Raw genomic sequence first — 15,166 nt, forward strand, 5'->3', positions numbered from 1 at the left:
TCTCCCAAGTCTATCATTGTGACAGCTTTGTCAGCGGCTGTGCTCAATTACAACTTCAGCGTCATGTTTCCAGCTCGCTTTGATGCCCTTTCGTGGATAGATTCTTCATATTGGGTTTCAATCCTCCTCGTTGCTCCACTGCTACTGATATCCTTTTACCTTTACAAGACCTGGGCAAAGCTACGCCATATTCCGGGCCCCTTCTTCGCTCAGTTCACCGACTTTCCACGCTTCTTGTGGGTAAGGTCACGGAAGGCGCACGAGATCCACATCGATCTCCACGCAAAATATGGCAAACTGGTTCGGTTTGGGCCGAATATGGTCTCTGTCGGAGACCCGTCAGAAATATCCAACATATACAGGATGCATACACCCCTTCTGAAGGTATGCCATACATCCGAGATAGAATTGTGATACCCGACAACGTCGCTGTTCAATGACATAGTTCCGCCGGGAAATGAGCTGTCTTTGTGATCTCAAGCCCTAAGCTATCTTCTATTGGCTTACTTGTCGTCCACAGTCAGATTTCTACCATGTCATCCTGCCCATGTCCAAAGGAAAAGTCATGCCTGGCCTCTTTGCCACTCAGGACGAGGCCCTTCACCGGACCTTAAAGAAACCGATTGCGAGCATATATTCGATGACGAACCTTGTCTCATTCGAACCATTTGTCGATTCCACCATTGGCGTCTTCTTTGAGCAGCTCGACAAACGGTTCGTCAAAACAGGAGCTGTTTGTGATTGGGATGTCTGGCTCCAATATTTTGCGGTAAGTTGAAGTTGCTAAGCATCTTAGGAGGGAAGAGAGAACTGTGCCAAGCACATTTGGATCTGGGCTCATGAGTGCTTGCTGATATGAGGATACTCCATAGTTCGATGTTGTCGGTGAGCTCACCTTCTCTCGGCGGCTAGGCTTCCTGGAACGCGCAGAGGATGTCGATGGCATCATGAGAGGCGTCTGGAAGTGGTTTGAATACGCTGCACCTGTAAGGAATACCTACTCCTGTGCCTCAAATTGCGTCAAGCAAATTATTATCCCTCCTCTTACATTCTACTAGTTCGGACAAATGCCATGGCTAGATAAGCTGTGGGTTAAGAATTCGTTCATCTCTCGGCTACGTCCAGCACGCTGGTCACCCATGGTGGAATTTGCAATGAAGAGACAGGTCGAGCGATTGAGTGCCGTAGGTAAAGAGGAGGGTCTCAACCAACGTGACTTCCTCTCGCGCTTTATCGCCGCCATGGACAAGGACCCATCGATTCCGAAATGGTAAGCTGCTCCAATCACCCACTCCATCAGTCTACCTCTTCCATTCCATTAATCACCTCTGCTTGTTGAAGGGCCCTTCCCGCTTGGACCGGATCCAATATTCTCGCTGGCAGCGACACAACAGCCATCTTCTTACGGACCCTGTTTCACAATTTACTTGCTCACCCATCGACGCTGGCCCGTCTGCGTAACGAGCTCGACGCCGCTGCCTCCTCCGGCCACCTCTCGATTCCCACAACCTGGAAAGAGAGCCTTGGCCTACCCTACTTAGACGCCTGTATAAAAGAAGCAGGGCGTATACACCCTCCTTTCGGTCTACCTCTAGAAAGGATTGTGCCTGCCGGCGGCATGACCGTCTGTGGCGAATACCTAGCGCCGGGTACCATAGTCGGCATGAACGCTTGGGTCGTACATCGTGATCAGGAGACATTTGGCAAAGACGCGGACGCGTGGCGGCCTGAGCGCTGGCTCGTGGAGGGCGAGACGAGGAAGAGAATGGAAAGCGGGTTACTCACTGTGAGATCTCTCCATCTGTTATCTCCTTACTTCCAATGCTAACAGCTCGTGCGCGCCCGTCTTAGTTTGGTGGTGGCCACAGAACATGTCTAGGAAAGAACATCTCCCATCTGGAAATTTACAAGGTCGTCCCAACTATTCTGCAAGTATATGACGTAAGCTCTAACCTCTTGTTCCCTTGGAATCTGGCAGCCACTAATAACGACCTGCTTTCGCTATACAGATCGAGCTCATGAAAAACTCACAAGTCTTGCACATTGAAAACCGATTTTTCGTGCCGCAAAGTGGCTTCCAAGTTCGGTTAAAGAAAAGGGCTTCTGAAAAGCATTCAAAAAATTGATCGAGTTGAAGTTGGAGTGTTTATGAAGCACCAGGATAGAACTGTAAAATTTCTTTGTCCGCGAGGATTGAGGTGCTATTTCGCTTTCGCTATAAGACCATATTTTGAGGTGAGGGGGAAGAGGAGAAACGAGTCACTCGACATTTACTGCTGTTTCCATTCTACTCAGAATAGAGAAGGTCTACTCTTTTAGGAAGGTCAAGGGTGAGTATGAGATATAAAATTACAAATAGGGGTTCGTCACGCCCGAGGAAGAAATTATCCTCTAACACAGTTTTCTTTTTCTACATACAGAGAGCGTGTGGCCTCACACAGCTCTGACCAGTTTACCACACTCGTGATTCCTCTGCTTATATCATTATATCAACTTGTGTATTTATTAATAATATCTAAAAGTTAAATGACACAGTGTATTTTGACATACCCTGCTGCCTTGTACGGCGAACTATTATTGGGTTGACGACACATCAGAATTTTGAATCTCAAAATCAGGTTTAAGCCAGCAACAGGGTTATATTATTCTGTTTGAGGGCCTTACTCTCTAGGGGGCACCCTCTTGGGGCAACCTCTTGGGGAGGCACCCTATATTTGCTAGCTAATACTTAGAACATACCATCAGATATATCTTCTTATGTCTATAGTAACTTGAGTTCTTAGTCTTCTGTAACATTATGATTATGTAACTGTAGTTCACAAGAGGAATGTTGATATATACTGTAAGAACAGACTTGCATGGCCCTCGTAATAACTTGAAACTGAAATTTTGATGTGTCGTCAACTCAATAATAGTCCGCCGTACCCTTGGCAAGCTAATGCCCTGTTAACCAATACAGTCAATTTCCGATGCCGAATGGATCTGCCAGAAGACATTCCGCTCTAAGTCATCCTTAACGGCTTCTGACATCGCCCTGACTAGTATGTCTGGCTGCGCCGGCAGATTTCATCATTTATGCGCCGGCGTCAGCACGTTCCCGGAAGAAATGGCGGCGGGGCTGTCTTGTAATTTGTGGCGGCCAAGGGATGCCAGTAGTGTTGCTTCTTCAAAGGGTAGCTGTGCGAATGCAGTCTAGTGGGCGCTGCTCGCCGCCCCGAAGCCCGATGTTTCTGGAAATACGTAATATGGTCTTTCTCTTCCCGTGGGTCTTCTTCTCGCTGATTACTTCAGTTCTACATCCCGAACTCCGATACCCTGGCCACTGTAAAACCTCGAATAGCGTGTGTATAAAATACAATCCTCCGTACCTGCAATGATACTAAGATTCCACCACTCAAACCAACCTCACGCGTACTATATAGAGAAGCCAGTGTACAACTCCTTACCATATCTGTTACCCTTTGATGCTCTACCCCACCTGGCCTGTGAAAATTCCCTACCACTCAATCATTCGCCTTACTCTAAACTAGCAAAATGTCTCTGACGGCAACACAAACAGCGACCTCCCAAATCCGCCTCTCCCCAGAACACGTTGGCATTATTCGCGGGGCAGGTGATATTCCTTCCGGCTCTTTGGAAACTGCGAATCGTCTCTTGCAGCGGAATCACGATGAGCATCACATTTTCTGGCGTGATTTTGCTGGTCACAATCATACCGTGCACAACGTTTTAACTTCATTAGCGTTGGGAGCGACACCAGCGGAGTTGCAGTCTGCGTTTGAGGATAATTTGCCCGGACAACGACCGCTGCCGCCTGTTAATGAGGAGGTTATTCGCTCTTTTCATGATGAGGCGAAGTTTTATGAGAAGATCGGGGACCAGACGCACTATACCAACTATCTGATATTTTTCGAAAGGCTCATTGAGGAACGAGGTTGGAAGGACGTCATCAATGAGTACTGCTTCTCCCGCTCGAGAGTCGCGGATGCGATGTTGATTCGTATGTTTGACGGCGCATTTCACTCCATTATCCACTTAGGTCTCGGCATCGAATTCGAGCAAGCCTCAATTATAGCAGAGGGTCTCGCACAAGCTGCGGTGCATGATCACCTAGGCACAGACCCGTTCTTCCTCGACGCAGAGAAGTTGGCCAACGAGTCTGCATATGAAAAGCACAACCTAGTCGACCTGCTCAAGGAAGTCCGCGCCAACGAGACCATTCGTACAGCAGCGCACTGGGATGACTTCGCCGTCATGAAGATGAAAGTGGGCGTCTTGGGTCGCTCATTGAAAGAGATGACACAGCTCGCTGCCAAATTTCGCGTTGCTCGCGAAGAGGTTGAAGAGAGGACCGCAGAGATGATTAGCTGTTGTGCATATCTGGCCGGTGCAGGCCAAAGAGAAGGGAAAGAGCGCAAGATTGACTTCTTCTACATGCATGACGTCACTTCTTCCATCTTCCTGACCGTCCTGATGAGGCAGCCCTGGATCAGCATAGAGGACAAGGCAAGATGTGTCGAGTGGAAGTGCCGTCTCGACTTAGTTTGGTACGCCAGTTGTGGCACCCCCGAGCTCGACGTACGCAACATCTCTGAGTATAAAGGAGGGCCGGCCGATGGTATGGACTGGGATGCCCTCTACAAGGCTATCAATGCTATGCATGATGATGGGCACGTCGCTAAATTTGTGCGTGCACTGAAGAATGGGGAGGAAGTGAGTCAGCCGTTCGAGAAGGACAATGCAGCGTTTCCAGTAAAGGGGGATTCCTGGTTGAGGTTGGCGAGAATGGCGTATAATGCCACTGTGGGTAGGGTGCACGAAGATAAGTGGGTTGCCTTCGTAGGCTTTGATCAGGCTTGGGAAAAGGTGCCTGCGTTGGGTGCTTGAGCCACCTGGACAACAACTGTGTTGGAGATTGTGATTAGTTACAGGAGATTTAGTGGATGTGCATTTAGCAACCGTTACACATTTTTAAATCTCAACTCCTGAAGCATTGTTCTTCATGACATCCTCTACATACTTGTACGTCTGACTCATGGCAGCTGACATAGGACTGTGAGGAGCGGGTGATAGTTTCAGAGAGAATATGGGCGATGCATAACGTGAGGAGTACTTATAAGGTGTAAACGTGGACAATTTCAAAACATATAAAGCCAGTGGCCTGAAGAGAGTTCTTTTTTGGATGGCTCTGATGCAATAAACCGACCCCTGACTTTGTAAACTCGAGACGAGACACTCGTAATGTTATCAATTCGGAATTTTTCTGCTCGCGCGAATGTTTACAAGCAGCTTGAAAATTATGGACTCTATTTCTAGGAAGTCCGCGTTGTTACACGCAACAAGAAGCATCAATTCGCAACATCCTCCAAGAACTTCTCCAGGATTGGAATGAATTCAGCAGGCTTCTCCCAAAGAGGGCAATGCTGACCACCCTCAATCTCAACACACTTGCCACTCCAAAGGTTGCCGTATTTGAGTGACTTTATCATTGAGTTATCGAGATGCGGCTCATCGGTTCCGATGACAACTGCCGTGGGCACGCTCGTATTCTCAACCAACTTCTGCTGGTCGGAGCAGTCCCCGAACCCGAGATTGGAGAACAAAACCCTGCGCGACTTTGGATCTGTACGTATCGCCGCCTCGGCCATCCATTCCTCGAAAGGGCCACCGGTTCCACCTTTCGCAAACATTGTGAGGTCCTCCTTACTCAGGTCCTCGCGCATATTCCATTTAGTCCGCGCGTCGTCCAGGGGGGCGTCGCGGAGCGCGACAAGTAGCGAGCCGATGATCATGAGACCTTTCATGCCCTTGAACAGCGGGAGCATCTCGACACCGATGTGCCCGCCGAGGGACCAGCCCACGAATACAACCTCGTCGATGTTGAGCTGCTGCAACACCTCGACAGCAGCCTTTGCGTAGGCGGGCATCGTGTAAGTACGCTCGGGGTCTTCGGCGTTGCTAGACTCGCCATGGCCGGGCAGATCGAGCGCGAGGACGCGACGGGTGGAGGGGATCTTGCTTTCTAAAACGGGTTTGAAGATACGGCTGCTTGAGGAGTTGCCGTGGACGAGCAGTAACGGTGTTCCATCTCCCGAGCCTACCGAGCGAAGGGCGAGTCGGCCATAGCTGGTGTCGACGTGGATGAGCTCTTGTTGATCTGACATGCTTGCGGTTTTGACTCTTGCTTGCTTGTGAGTAAAACATTGTAAGGCAGTTATGTTGCTTATGTAGATTCACAGACGAGATGCTTCTCGGAATCCGAAATGATAACTATTCACTCATGACGGGCCACTTCGTGGTTCACAGATCGGTGATAACTAACCCTTCGCGGCAATGACAATAAACAGCCCGAAGTTCATTTGGCTGGGCCACTGTGACACCTGATTGCTTGCTTGCTTGCTTGCTTACTCACCTAGTACCAGCTACAGTGCCAATACAGTACTTACGGAATTTGATCAGCCATCCGGATTCCGAACACGGCTCTTAGCCTCGGAACTCTTCTACGGATACAACGGGGGATGTCAACCCTTTTTCTGCATAATTGTCTCTGATGCGCTTCTGTTCGACTGAGATCACGCAAACGAGAACACGTCTTCTGAAATCTGCATTCATAGATCGCGTTCATCATTTCTATCGAGGACAAAGATTTCTGAAAAATGGCCACCTACGCCGTCTTTGGTGCCACCGGGAAATGTGGCAGCTCACTCATTGAAGTGCTCCTCCAGTCTCCGGACACCAAGATTCACGCCTACTGCCGCAATGCGGCAAAGCTCACACGCATGATGCCCGAAGCCCTGGAGACCAAACGTGTACAAATCTTCGAAGGTCAAATCGATAATGTTGACCAGTTTCTCAACTGCATTCGCGGCTGTAAAGCCGTCTTCCTTGCTATTTCTATGAACGATAATCTGCCCGGCTGTCGTGTTGCCCAGGATACGACTACCACCCTCTTGTCTGCTTTGGGAAGACTCAGAATAGAGATAAAAGCGCACATAGAATTACCAAGGATTGTCGTGTTATCTTCCGCTAGTCTCGAGAAAAAGCTTTGCCACAATCTGCCAGCGTGGTTTCATTGGGTCATATTCCGGTCCAATTCTAACATCTTCGAGGATTTAAGAGTGCAAGAACGAATGTTGCGCGCTGAGCAAGACTGGCTTTCGACTATCTTCATCAAACCCGGCGGCTTGACTTCTGACAAGCAGAGGGGTCACAAGCTCGATTTAGACGTGCAGGAGACCTTCGTCTCATATCTTGACTTAGCTGCGGCGATGGTCGAAGCGGCTGATGACCCTGACAATCGCTACAATATGAAGGATGTTAGCGTGCACAACATCGGAGGAAGTGCAAAAGTACCATTAACATTACCACTTTTGGTCCTTTTCGGCGTCCTGAGGCATTTCTTCCCATGGTTACATCCATATCTCCCTCTCTTGGGATGATAGCGCACATCAAGAGCCAGATCGTTAATTTAGCCAACATTCAGAACGGACACATTTTGGCTTGCGAGGAAATATTATTGGTAGTCGAATGGCATAGCGGGCTACGGCTGCGACGAATTCTGCTCTTGGGGCGTCCTGGTTCCGCTTGGAGCAGAATTGTAATGCAGCTGATACCGGTTCTTTGAAGAGTTGGGGTTCATGAGGACTGGAGGCGAAAATGCACTAGATTTGAATTTTGTACCTTGTCCAGCACATTTCAAAAGCACATCCACCTGTGACTACTTCTTTAGATCTTCAGAGAGGTGCCCGGCCTGAAGAAGTTGGTCCACTCCATCGCCCTTCCCTCTTCGATCACAATGCGCAGCTACCTGAAAAATGGCCGCAGGCCTAGAGAAGTACAACGACAAGGTTGATATCTCTGAACAGCCTGAAAATTGCGACACGCGACATCGCTCCCCTCGAGTGGTCCACAAGAGTCTACTTGGACCAGTGCACTGCGTGAAGCTCTGTTTCTCAAGTCCAAACAACAGCAAAAAGCATTTTCGACAACACGATATGAATGCATAAGTTGCTTGCTATTGATGCAGATTGTTTCTTCATCCAAGTGTTCTTATAGCTTAACAGGCTATTGTTAGAAATGTTTCATTCATGGGAGCTCTTGGTTTCAAATTGGGCCAGTCGTCTTCAATGTCTAGCTGTTTGTAGCCACGTTCTCTTTGAGCTGCGATCTACCCAGTTTACTGGCTGGGCAACGGGCGCCATGCCTGAAGACCAGGCTGGATAGATAATTTACAGCAGTTCGTAATGGCTGAAGGCGTGAAATTCAATGCTGTGGATGTGCCGAGCGCTGCATGTGCAATCTGCAGCTACTAGTAGTAGTACGGTACTTTGAAGTTAAGATCAAGATTACCTTCTGACCGTCTCCTGAATACGAGTGTGGTCCAAGCGGCGACCAGAACCGGGCGTTAGTTTAGGCCGAAGTGACGTCACAAGCCCCGGGAGTCGTCTGCAGATGGAGCGGGTGACTAGCATTACCCCGAAACCCACAGCAACGTAGCCTCATTTATGCCATCCTTCTTACTTGGTACAGATCCCGGTGCAACTTGGATCGGCACTGGTCATACTAGGTAGTATGAACTTGAAACCGTTTTTGTCACCCTCAGTAGCCGGAGAGCGAGGGAGGGAGCAGAGAGCGAATCAGGACCCTGGATCTTAGGGGATGTGCGGAACGGATATGCTATAATATAATCTTGGAATGAAGGAGAAACTCCGGGCACCCCACCAGTACCTGAGCCATAAAATCCATTATGTACAAGCACAAGTTTTTAACCTTAGGGGCCCCTTTCATAATCAAGTCCTCTGCATCTTGATGAAGGTGATGAATCATGTTTGTGGTCCCAGGTCAGGTCTGAGGAGGTGCTTAAGCTATTCTTGCGTTGGACGGGAGACGCAGGAACTTTTCGGCACGTGCTGAAAGAAGAAGAATAAGGAGAGAAAGGAGAAGGAAAAGGGGCCAGGGAGATTCCTTGAGATTATGGAGATGTGATGGGCATTTCCATCTCGCAGTACTGCTCCTTGCCTCGGGCTGTCTTTTTCCTAAGATTGTCCTTTCCCCGGAAGAGGAAATACCTAAAAAGGAGGTTTCAAACGCAGTCCTCGGCATCATGAACGACTCCTGTTCTAAATTCAAAAGGACGGCTTTACCACTACGCTCTCAATCTCTTACATCTCCTTTAACCTCCTGGTCTTTCCCCACTGGTCCCTTTTCGTCCTCCTTTTCTTTCCTTTCCTCCTATTCCTGACTTTCCTTCTGCCTTCTCTTTTCGAGCGCAATGTTTGTTCTCGCCTGGGTAGAACCCCATACCATGTGGCATTGCCAGAGCTCTGTATTCTTTGCCATCTTCAACCTTGTTATTTTTACCAGCAATCTCCACGCATAACTCTTTTTCCAGGTTGTTTGGTCGCCTTTGTGGCGTCGATCCATCTTCCAGTGCCCTCCGGGCACAGCTGCTTGGGGAAGATTAGCTTTCGTACCTATTAATGAAGAAAGAGGGAAGAAGCCAATGTTGATCTCATCAAGTGAGATATCACGTACGCAACCAATTTTGCTTCTTGATGAAACCTTCGCTCCAGTTCACATCTAGCCTGCTCCAATTCCTTGTCAAGTTCTTTCTCCTTTTGCTTTGCTTCTTTGGTGGCTTTGGTCATTACAGGGTCAAGCTTCATCACTTCTGGCAGAAGTCAGCTTACGTCTTGCACAACCTTTCTTGAGAACAAGGTGATGGTAACGGAGGCAAACGAGGGACGTACCATCAGGTCTGAGGGGGTATCCTCCGAGGTAAAGCTCTGCCGCGGCTCTGGTAATCTCGTCTTCCATTCTCATTTTCCATTTTAGATTTTCCTTTCTTCTACGTACCACGTCATTGTAGATGCTTTGGGCATTGGGATCTATTGCTTTCGGGGCCATTCCGCAGGCAATACAGAAGCTGAATGCTGGGTTTGATCGTATATTCTTGTTCCTTTGAAGGCGAAGTTGGCAAAGGAGCAATATGGTTTAAGAGCGAAGTTCTCTCGAGTGAGGTTTCCAGACAGGGTTTGTGAGATTAAGGAGAAGGAAACTGAATCATATCTACATATGTGGACGTTTCAAATCCGTTAGCGAGGAGCCCATAACCCTCTGACATTTTCACTTGAGAGATCGAGACAGATCCGGTGCTAACACAATGCTGAAGTATCTAGTAACAGTATAGTACGGAGTCGTGCATCAGAAGTGGTTGACCCCCCTGATTGGTGTGGCACTTTAGCGTTTCTTAGCTTAAGTATAGGCTGACCCAGCAACTAATAGTATAAGCAGCCAGCATGTGTAGATTAGTCACTAGGTAGTGCTTATTCATAGCCATCTACATTACTGATAAGACGTAAACCCTATATCGCAAGCCTTATTATCCCTAATCTTAGTACTGAAGACCTATTAAGTCTTAGGTCGTTAAAGAGGTTAATTCTCTTCTAAGCTCAAGATGGTTAGCTGTTCAGTCACACCCTAGCGGCAGTCAACTAGTTTTGACACACGGCTCTGTAAACATTATGAAACAGAGTGTGCAGCATTACTCGGTGGATAAATGTTAGTGGAGACGAGCTCAGCTAGGATGGTTTGAAGTCGACAAAGGCGTGTATCAAAAGCGGTGCAAATACAAACGCTAGGAATTGGTGCCAATATTTAGGCAATGCTCCCTAAGTCAGCCCATTGTTAAGCTGCTCCGGACAGTGGTCGACTTTTAGGGTGGGGAGAGGGTGCTCTTTGGGAGGGATGCGCTAGGTACGGATCACGTGATCATACGGTGCGGCGGCAAAGACCATCAGAAACAGCGGCTGATGTCCCAGAATCTAGAGTTGTGCTGTAGTACTCCGTACTGAAGTTGAAGCAGACTGTATTGGCACGTGAAGTACATTATCGTTCGGGAACCTCAATACAAAGCTCACACTCTTCGTAATTTTAGATCCTTTCAATTACATCTTACTGAACAACATGGCACTTCTTGTCAGTCAATCTGATCCGTCAAGCACCCTGCAGCTTTCGCAAAGAGCTCCATTACTGCTCTCAACAGCAACACCTGCGAGTCACTTTTTCCCTCTCACACTGCTCGAGAAGCCCGAGACCCCAGCTACGTGGACCGACTATGAAAGACTGTTCCAGGCATGCCTCAGAGCAGGCGATGACAAGTCGGCGCACCTTTGCCTCGAAAGATTGACGACGAGGTTCGGCGCATCAGATAGCAGGGTCATGGGCTTGCGTGGAATGTACCAGGAAGCGATTGCTACCAGTACGGAAGATCTGGAGAGGGTCTTGCGGTCATACGAGAAGATACTGCGGGCTGATCCAATGAATGTGGTTGGCCACCCTATCCTGGCGCGAAAACTACTTGCTGATATCTGCAGCCAATACTCAAGAGGAGAATAGCTATCAAAAAATCGTTGGCACGGCCTCAGGAAGCCATTAGTGCCCTAGTGGAATTTCTCGAGTCAAATGCAACAGATGCAGAGGCGTGGTGTGAGGTGGCTGATCTGTATCACTCTCAAGGCATGAATGCACAGGCACTATTCAGCATCGAAGAAGCGCTATTGATTGCGCCCAACGCATGGAATGTGAGAGAAAATGGTTGTCATGCCTTGGTGACGTTCACTGACCACAACAGCTGCACGCCCGCATGGGCGAACTCGAGTATAGTAGCGTTGCTGCAGGGACGGAGAGCGCGCAAGCAACCCAGAAACTACTAGCGGATGCAGTCCGAAGGTTTTCAAGGAGCATCGAGCTTTGCGACGGCTACTTACGTGGCTATTATGGTCTGAAAATTGTAGGTGAGGACAACATTCAGCTTGAACGCATCTGATTCCACACTCTAGGCAAGCCACAGATTGCTGGAGAACCTGGATACGTCGACTTCGTCCACACTATCAGACATCCCTCCACGCAATGTCATCAGCCAGCTTCATGATCTTGCGGTTAAGAAGCTAGAGCATATCATCGACACCCGCAGCACACAAATAGTGCACTCAGACTCAGCCCGTGCCGAATTGATTGCAGCTCAGGAGCTACTGGACCGGTCTCGTTGAGTAGTAGGGCTGCAGAAACCTCCTTTCAATTACCATTTGAGCCAGAGGCCTGGGCGCATACCGCACCATCAGAAATGCTCACAGGAGGTAGCCAGGCTCCTGATCAATCAGAACAATGCAATCAATGCCCAAACTCGACTTGAGATTTAAGCGTCTAAATCGGTGTTCTCGAGCCCGCCCTTGACCAATATCATGCGGCGTTGGGCATCAACACTGCAAGTGACGTGGCATACCCGACGCCAGCAAGCCTCTAAGGGAATGCCAGGAGACCGAACCTCAATCCTGCCTAGCATCGGTTAGTCAGAGGAAGGATTGTGGTACCCAAAGGCAAGACAAGAGTGATGAATAGCAGCCAACTGTTATTTTCGGTGGTCAATGATGGGCTATAGAAAGCTGACCTTGCTGCCGTTAGGCTAAGAGCCTCATGCCAGATCTCTACGAAGCCTGAATTAGAAGTGTGACTCACTAGAAGTAGTCCGGAAACAATGTGCGTCCGGGCGAATGCAATATGTATTGGGCGTTGCCCACGCTGTCCCAAGTGAAGGCTGCATCCTTCTTCCCATGTCCACGTGCATACATGTTAAAAACCACCGAGCGCCATTTTAAGGTAGAGCAGGATTATTTCCTGCATCAATCGTGAACCCTTAGCCCTAATGCTTACTCCATCTCACCGTGTCCGGCAACGACGAAAAGCTTCCCGGAAGAAGTCCGAGCCTTAGAAGCGCCTTTGGAGCTTGTGTCCTGTTGCGTCACCCGGCCTCACCAACCAGAAGGGAGTGGATTCTTGCATCGCCAACCCACCGATCACCTGCGCATCTCCTTCCGCCTCCTTCACACCCATAGGCTCCTCAACCAGGCGGGTCACATTTGAGCCCAAGCTCTTCCAGAACGTTCTGCCAGGCAAACTCAAACCTTGTGGATCATTTTGAGATAGTTTCCTCAGTATCAGGTTGTGGTGCAGGAGCAAGGCGTGCATCAGAACCTACGTGGGTGAGCGATCCCAGTTGAGAGGCGTTGCTGCTGCATCATTTGTCACCACACTGCGCCATGTATAATGTTTCTCGTACCAGCTTCACGTGAAATTTGATTACTACGGCTCGCCTCGCTGTGTCATTTGAGATAGCCGCAGGTCTAAAGCAATTGATGGATGCTGGTTTGATCCTGCAAATATTCTGCTTTTTGGTCGTTCTCATGAATTTGTTCCTAAATGACTGAAGCTGACCGTCAGTGATTGACAGCAGACCTAGCCAGCTCATCGTCCACACACTTCACCCCTCGAATTTCCGATATCGGCTCCCAGCTCGACCGACGTGAAACCTACCTGGGTGAAAAAAAGCTGTGGGTCATTAGAAGACCAAGAAGGGAGGAGACGCTGTGCCATATAGTACTCAAAAAAGAGGCACTTCGTAACGCAAAATCGATAGTGACTACCACTTGCAGGGGGTCGTGGCCGTGACCACTCCCTAACCACTAGACCGACGCACTGCCAAATTCCGCAATCTATTGCAGGGCCAATTCTACCCCTCCACACATTCCTCCATCCACCATCATCCGGCGCAAGGCCGCACAAGCTGGCCACGCTGAGCGCATCATCCAACACAGGACGGCGACAGCTACCGCTCCTTTCGGTTACGATATATCATTCCGCCGGAGTGGGACCGTACCAAGGCTCGGCAACCGCACAATCACCTCCATCAGCCCACTACGCTGTCGATTCTAGTTTTTATGCGAAGATTGCCGGCTTCACCCTGACCGTCATCCTTCTGGCCAGTTATCGCTGAGCAACAGCGTTTGCTCTAAAAGAATCAATCGAGATCAGTTGTCTGGTCAGTCGTCCCTCGCAGCCAACGCAAACTCCTTGCGAACACTTTCCACTGTGGGACATTGTCTGTTGCATCCCTTGGCTAGAGCGCAATTACGTGCTATACTCTGCTCCACCCTCAACATCTTTTGTCCTTTTTTTCCCCTACTGAAGTGACGTTGCCTGGGCAATAGGCGATTTTGCCCATATCTTACCCATGCCGTAGGTACCTTCAGCTTCCAGCTTCAATTGGATTACACCGCTTGCAGTACTCTTATATCGCCTGTCACTAATAATGATGTCTAGGCTCGAAAACACGATTGACAATCCTGAGCTCAACGAACCTGCGACTGAATTGGACGGAGAGGGCTCTATTGGTGGCGTTCATAATTCTCCAGACTACAACAGTAGTCTTAGTTCGACATCGGAACACCGAGACGATTACGTTCACGTCGACTTGCCCTACCCAAGCGAGATCCCTGACGATATCCATCCATCTGATTCTGCGTCAGAGTCTCGGCCACGTTCACATCGTCGACATACCACTACTTCATCGCGAGCTCATCCTCGGCCGCGCCCTCAACCACAGCGGCAAGATTTGGAACCCGCCGGATACAGGCATCGAGATCCACCGCCTGATTCACCCGAAAGCGTGGACTCTGCCGAGGATTACGTTGGGGGGCCCCCATACCGGCCTAATCCCCCCCCGCGGCCAGTCTACTATGGCGGCGGGCATGGACCACACTTACCTCTTCCATACGCGCCCAGCAACTCATCAGGTGCCTCCTACCCGCCTGTACCTGGCCCCCCATCGAATCAGATGGTACATTATGGGGCGGCTGCCCCGGCGCCGTACGGTCCGCACTACCCGCCAATGGGTGTACCTCCACCCGCAGGATATCCCCCGCCAGCCCAGCCTTACCCAATGAGCCACCATTCCGGTTCCCATGTCGGCTCTCCTCCCTTTGGGGTGCCGCCACCATTCGCTGGCCAGCCGATGATGCCTTATGCGCCGGCGCCGGGGTATTTTCCACCCCAATATCCAGCTGTCTTCGCACAACCCCCGCCATGGGATCCTTATCAACGCTTCCGTCAATCACCTGCTCCTCCTCCTCCGAATCCTCCTCCTCCGCCTGCGCCTGCGCCTGCGCCTGCGCAACCGCCACCAGCACCAGCGCCGCAGCAACGTGTGCTTCTCCCACCACCTCCACTGTCTCGAATAATGTTGACCAAGAAGAGATTGTCAAACGGGTGGAAGCAATGCTCTTGGAGGAGAAGAAAGAGCGTGAAGCACGAGAGGCGGCGCGAGAGGCGG

General features: G+C 49.7%; 6 protein-coding genes across 6 annotated transcripts; 5 read left to right on the plus strand and 1 right to left on the minus strand.

The window, feature by feature from the left end:
• Window positions 1–63: 63 nt before the first annotated feature.
• Window positions 64–2,126, plus strand: EPUS_06924 (uncharacterized protein; the record flags this gene model as incomplete). The annotated part of the gene is made up of 7 exons (XM_007808060.1): window positions 64–384; window positions 521–769; window positions 873–986; window positions 1,098–1,270; window positions 1,342–1,786; window positions 1,852–1,941; window positions 2,010–2,126. 7 exons carry the CDS (start codon window positions 64–66, stop codon window positions 2,124–2,126), a joined length of 1,509 nt encoding a protein of 502 aa, XP_007806251.1.
• Window positions 2,127–3,534: 1,408 nt separating this feature from the next.
• EPUS_06925 (uncharacterized protein) lies at window positions 3,535–4,887 on the plus strand (the record flags this gene model as incomplete). Its single annotated transcript, XM_007808061.1, has 1 exon — window positions 3,535–4,887. One exon carries the CDS (start codon window positions 3,535–3,537, stop codon window positions 4,885–4,887), a length of 1,353 nt encoding a protein of 450 aa, XP_007806252.1.
• Window positions 4,888–5,348: 461 nt separating this feature from the next.
• Window positions 5,349–6,164, minus strand: EPUS_06926 (uncharacterized protein; the record flags this gene model as incomplete). The annotated part of the gene is made up of 1 exon (XM_007808062.1): window positions 5,349–6,164. The coding sequence occupies one exon, from the start codon at window positions 6,162–6,164 to the stop codon at window positions 5,349–5,351; it is 816 nt and encodes a 271-aa protein (XP_007806253.1).
• Window positions 6,165–6,656: 492 nt separating this feature from the next.
• EPUS_06927 (uncharacterized protein) lies at window positions 6,657–7,439 on the plus strand (the record flags this gene model as incomplete). Its single annotated transcript, XM_007808063.1, has 1 exon — window positions 6,657–7,439. One exon carries the CDS (start codon window positions 6,657–6,659, stop codon window positions 7,437–7,439), a length of 783 nt encoding a protein of 260 aa, XP_007806254.1.
• Window positions 7,440–10,965: 3,526 nt separating this feature from the next.
• EPUS_06928 (uncharacterized protein) lies at window positions 10,966–12,050 on the plus strand (the record flags this gene model as incomplete). The annotated part of the gene is made up of 4 exons (XM_007808064.1): window positions 10,966–11,328; window positions 11,376–11,582; window positions 11,633–11,791; window positions 11,841–12,050. 4 exons carry the CDS (start codon window positions 10,966–10,968, stop codon window positions 12,048–12,050), a joined length of 939 nt encoding a protein of 312 aa, XP_007806255.1.
• A 2,099-nt stretch (window positions 12,051–14,149) lies between these two features.
• Window positions 14,150–15,140, plus strand: EPUS_06929 (uncharacterized protein; the record flags this gene model as incomplete). Its single annotated transcript, XM_007808065.1, has 2 exons — window positions 14,150–15,038; window positions 15,091–15,140. The coding sequence occupies 2 exons, from the start codon at window positions 14,150–14,152 to the stop codon at window positions 15,138–15,140; spliced, it is 939 nt and encodes a 312-aa protein (XP_007806256.1).
• Between the last annotated feature and the right edge of the window lie 26 nt (window positions 15,141–15,166).

The sequence above is a fragment of the Endocarpon pusillum genome, assembly GCF_000464535.1.
Source record: "Endocarpon pusillum Z07020 unplaced genomic scaffold scaffold826, whole genome shotgun sequence".
Classification (NCBI taxonomy): Eukaryota; Fungi; Ascomycota; class Eurotiomycetes; order Verrucariales; family Verrucariaceae; genus Endocarpon; species Endocarpon pusillum.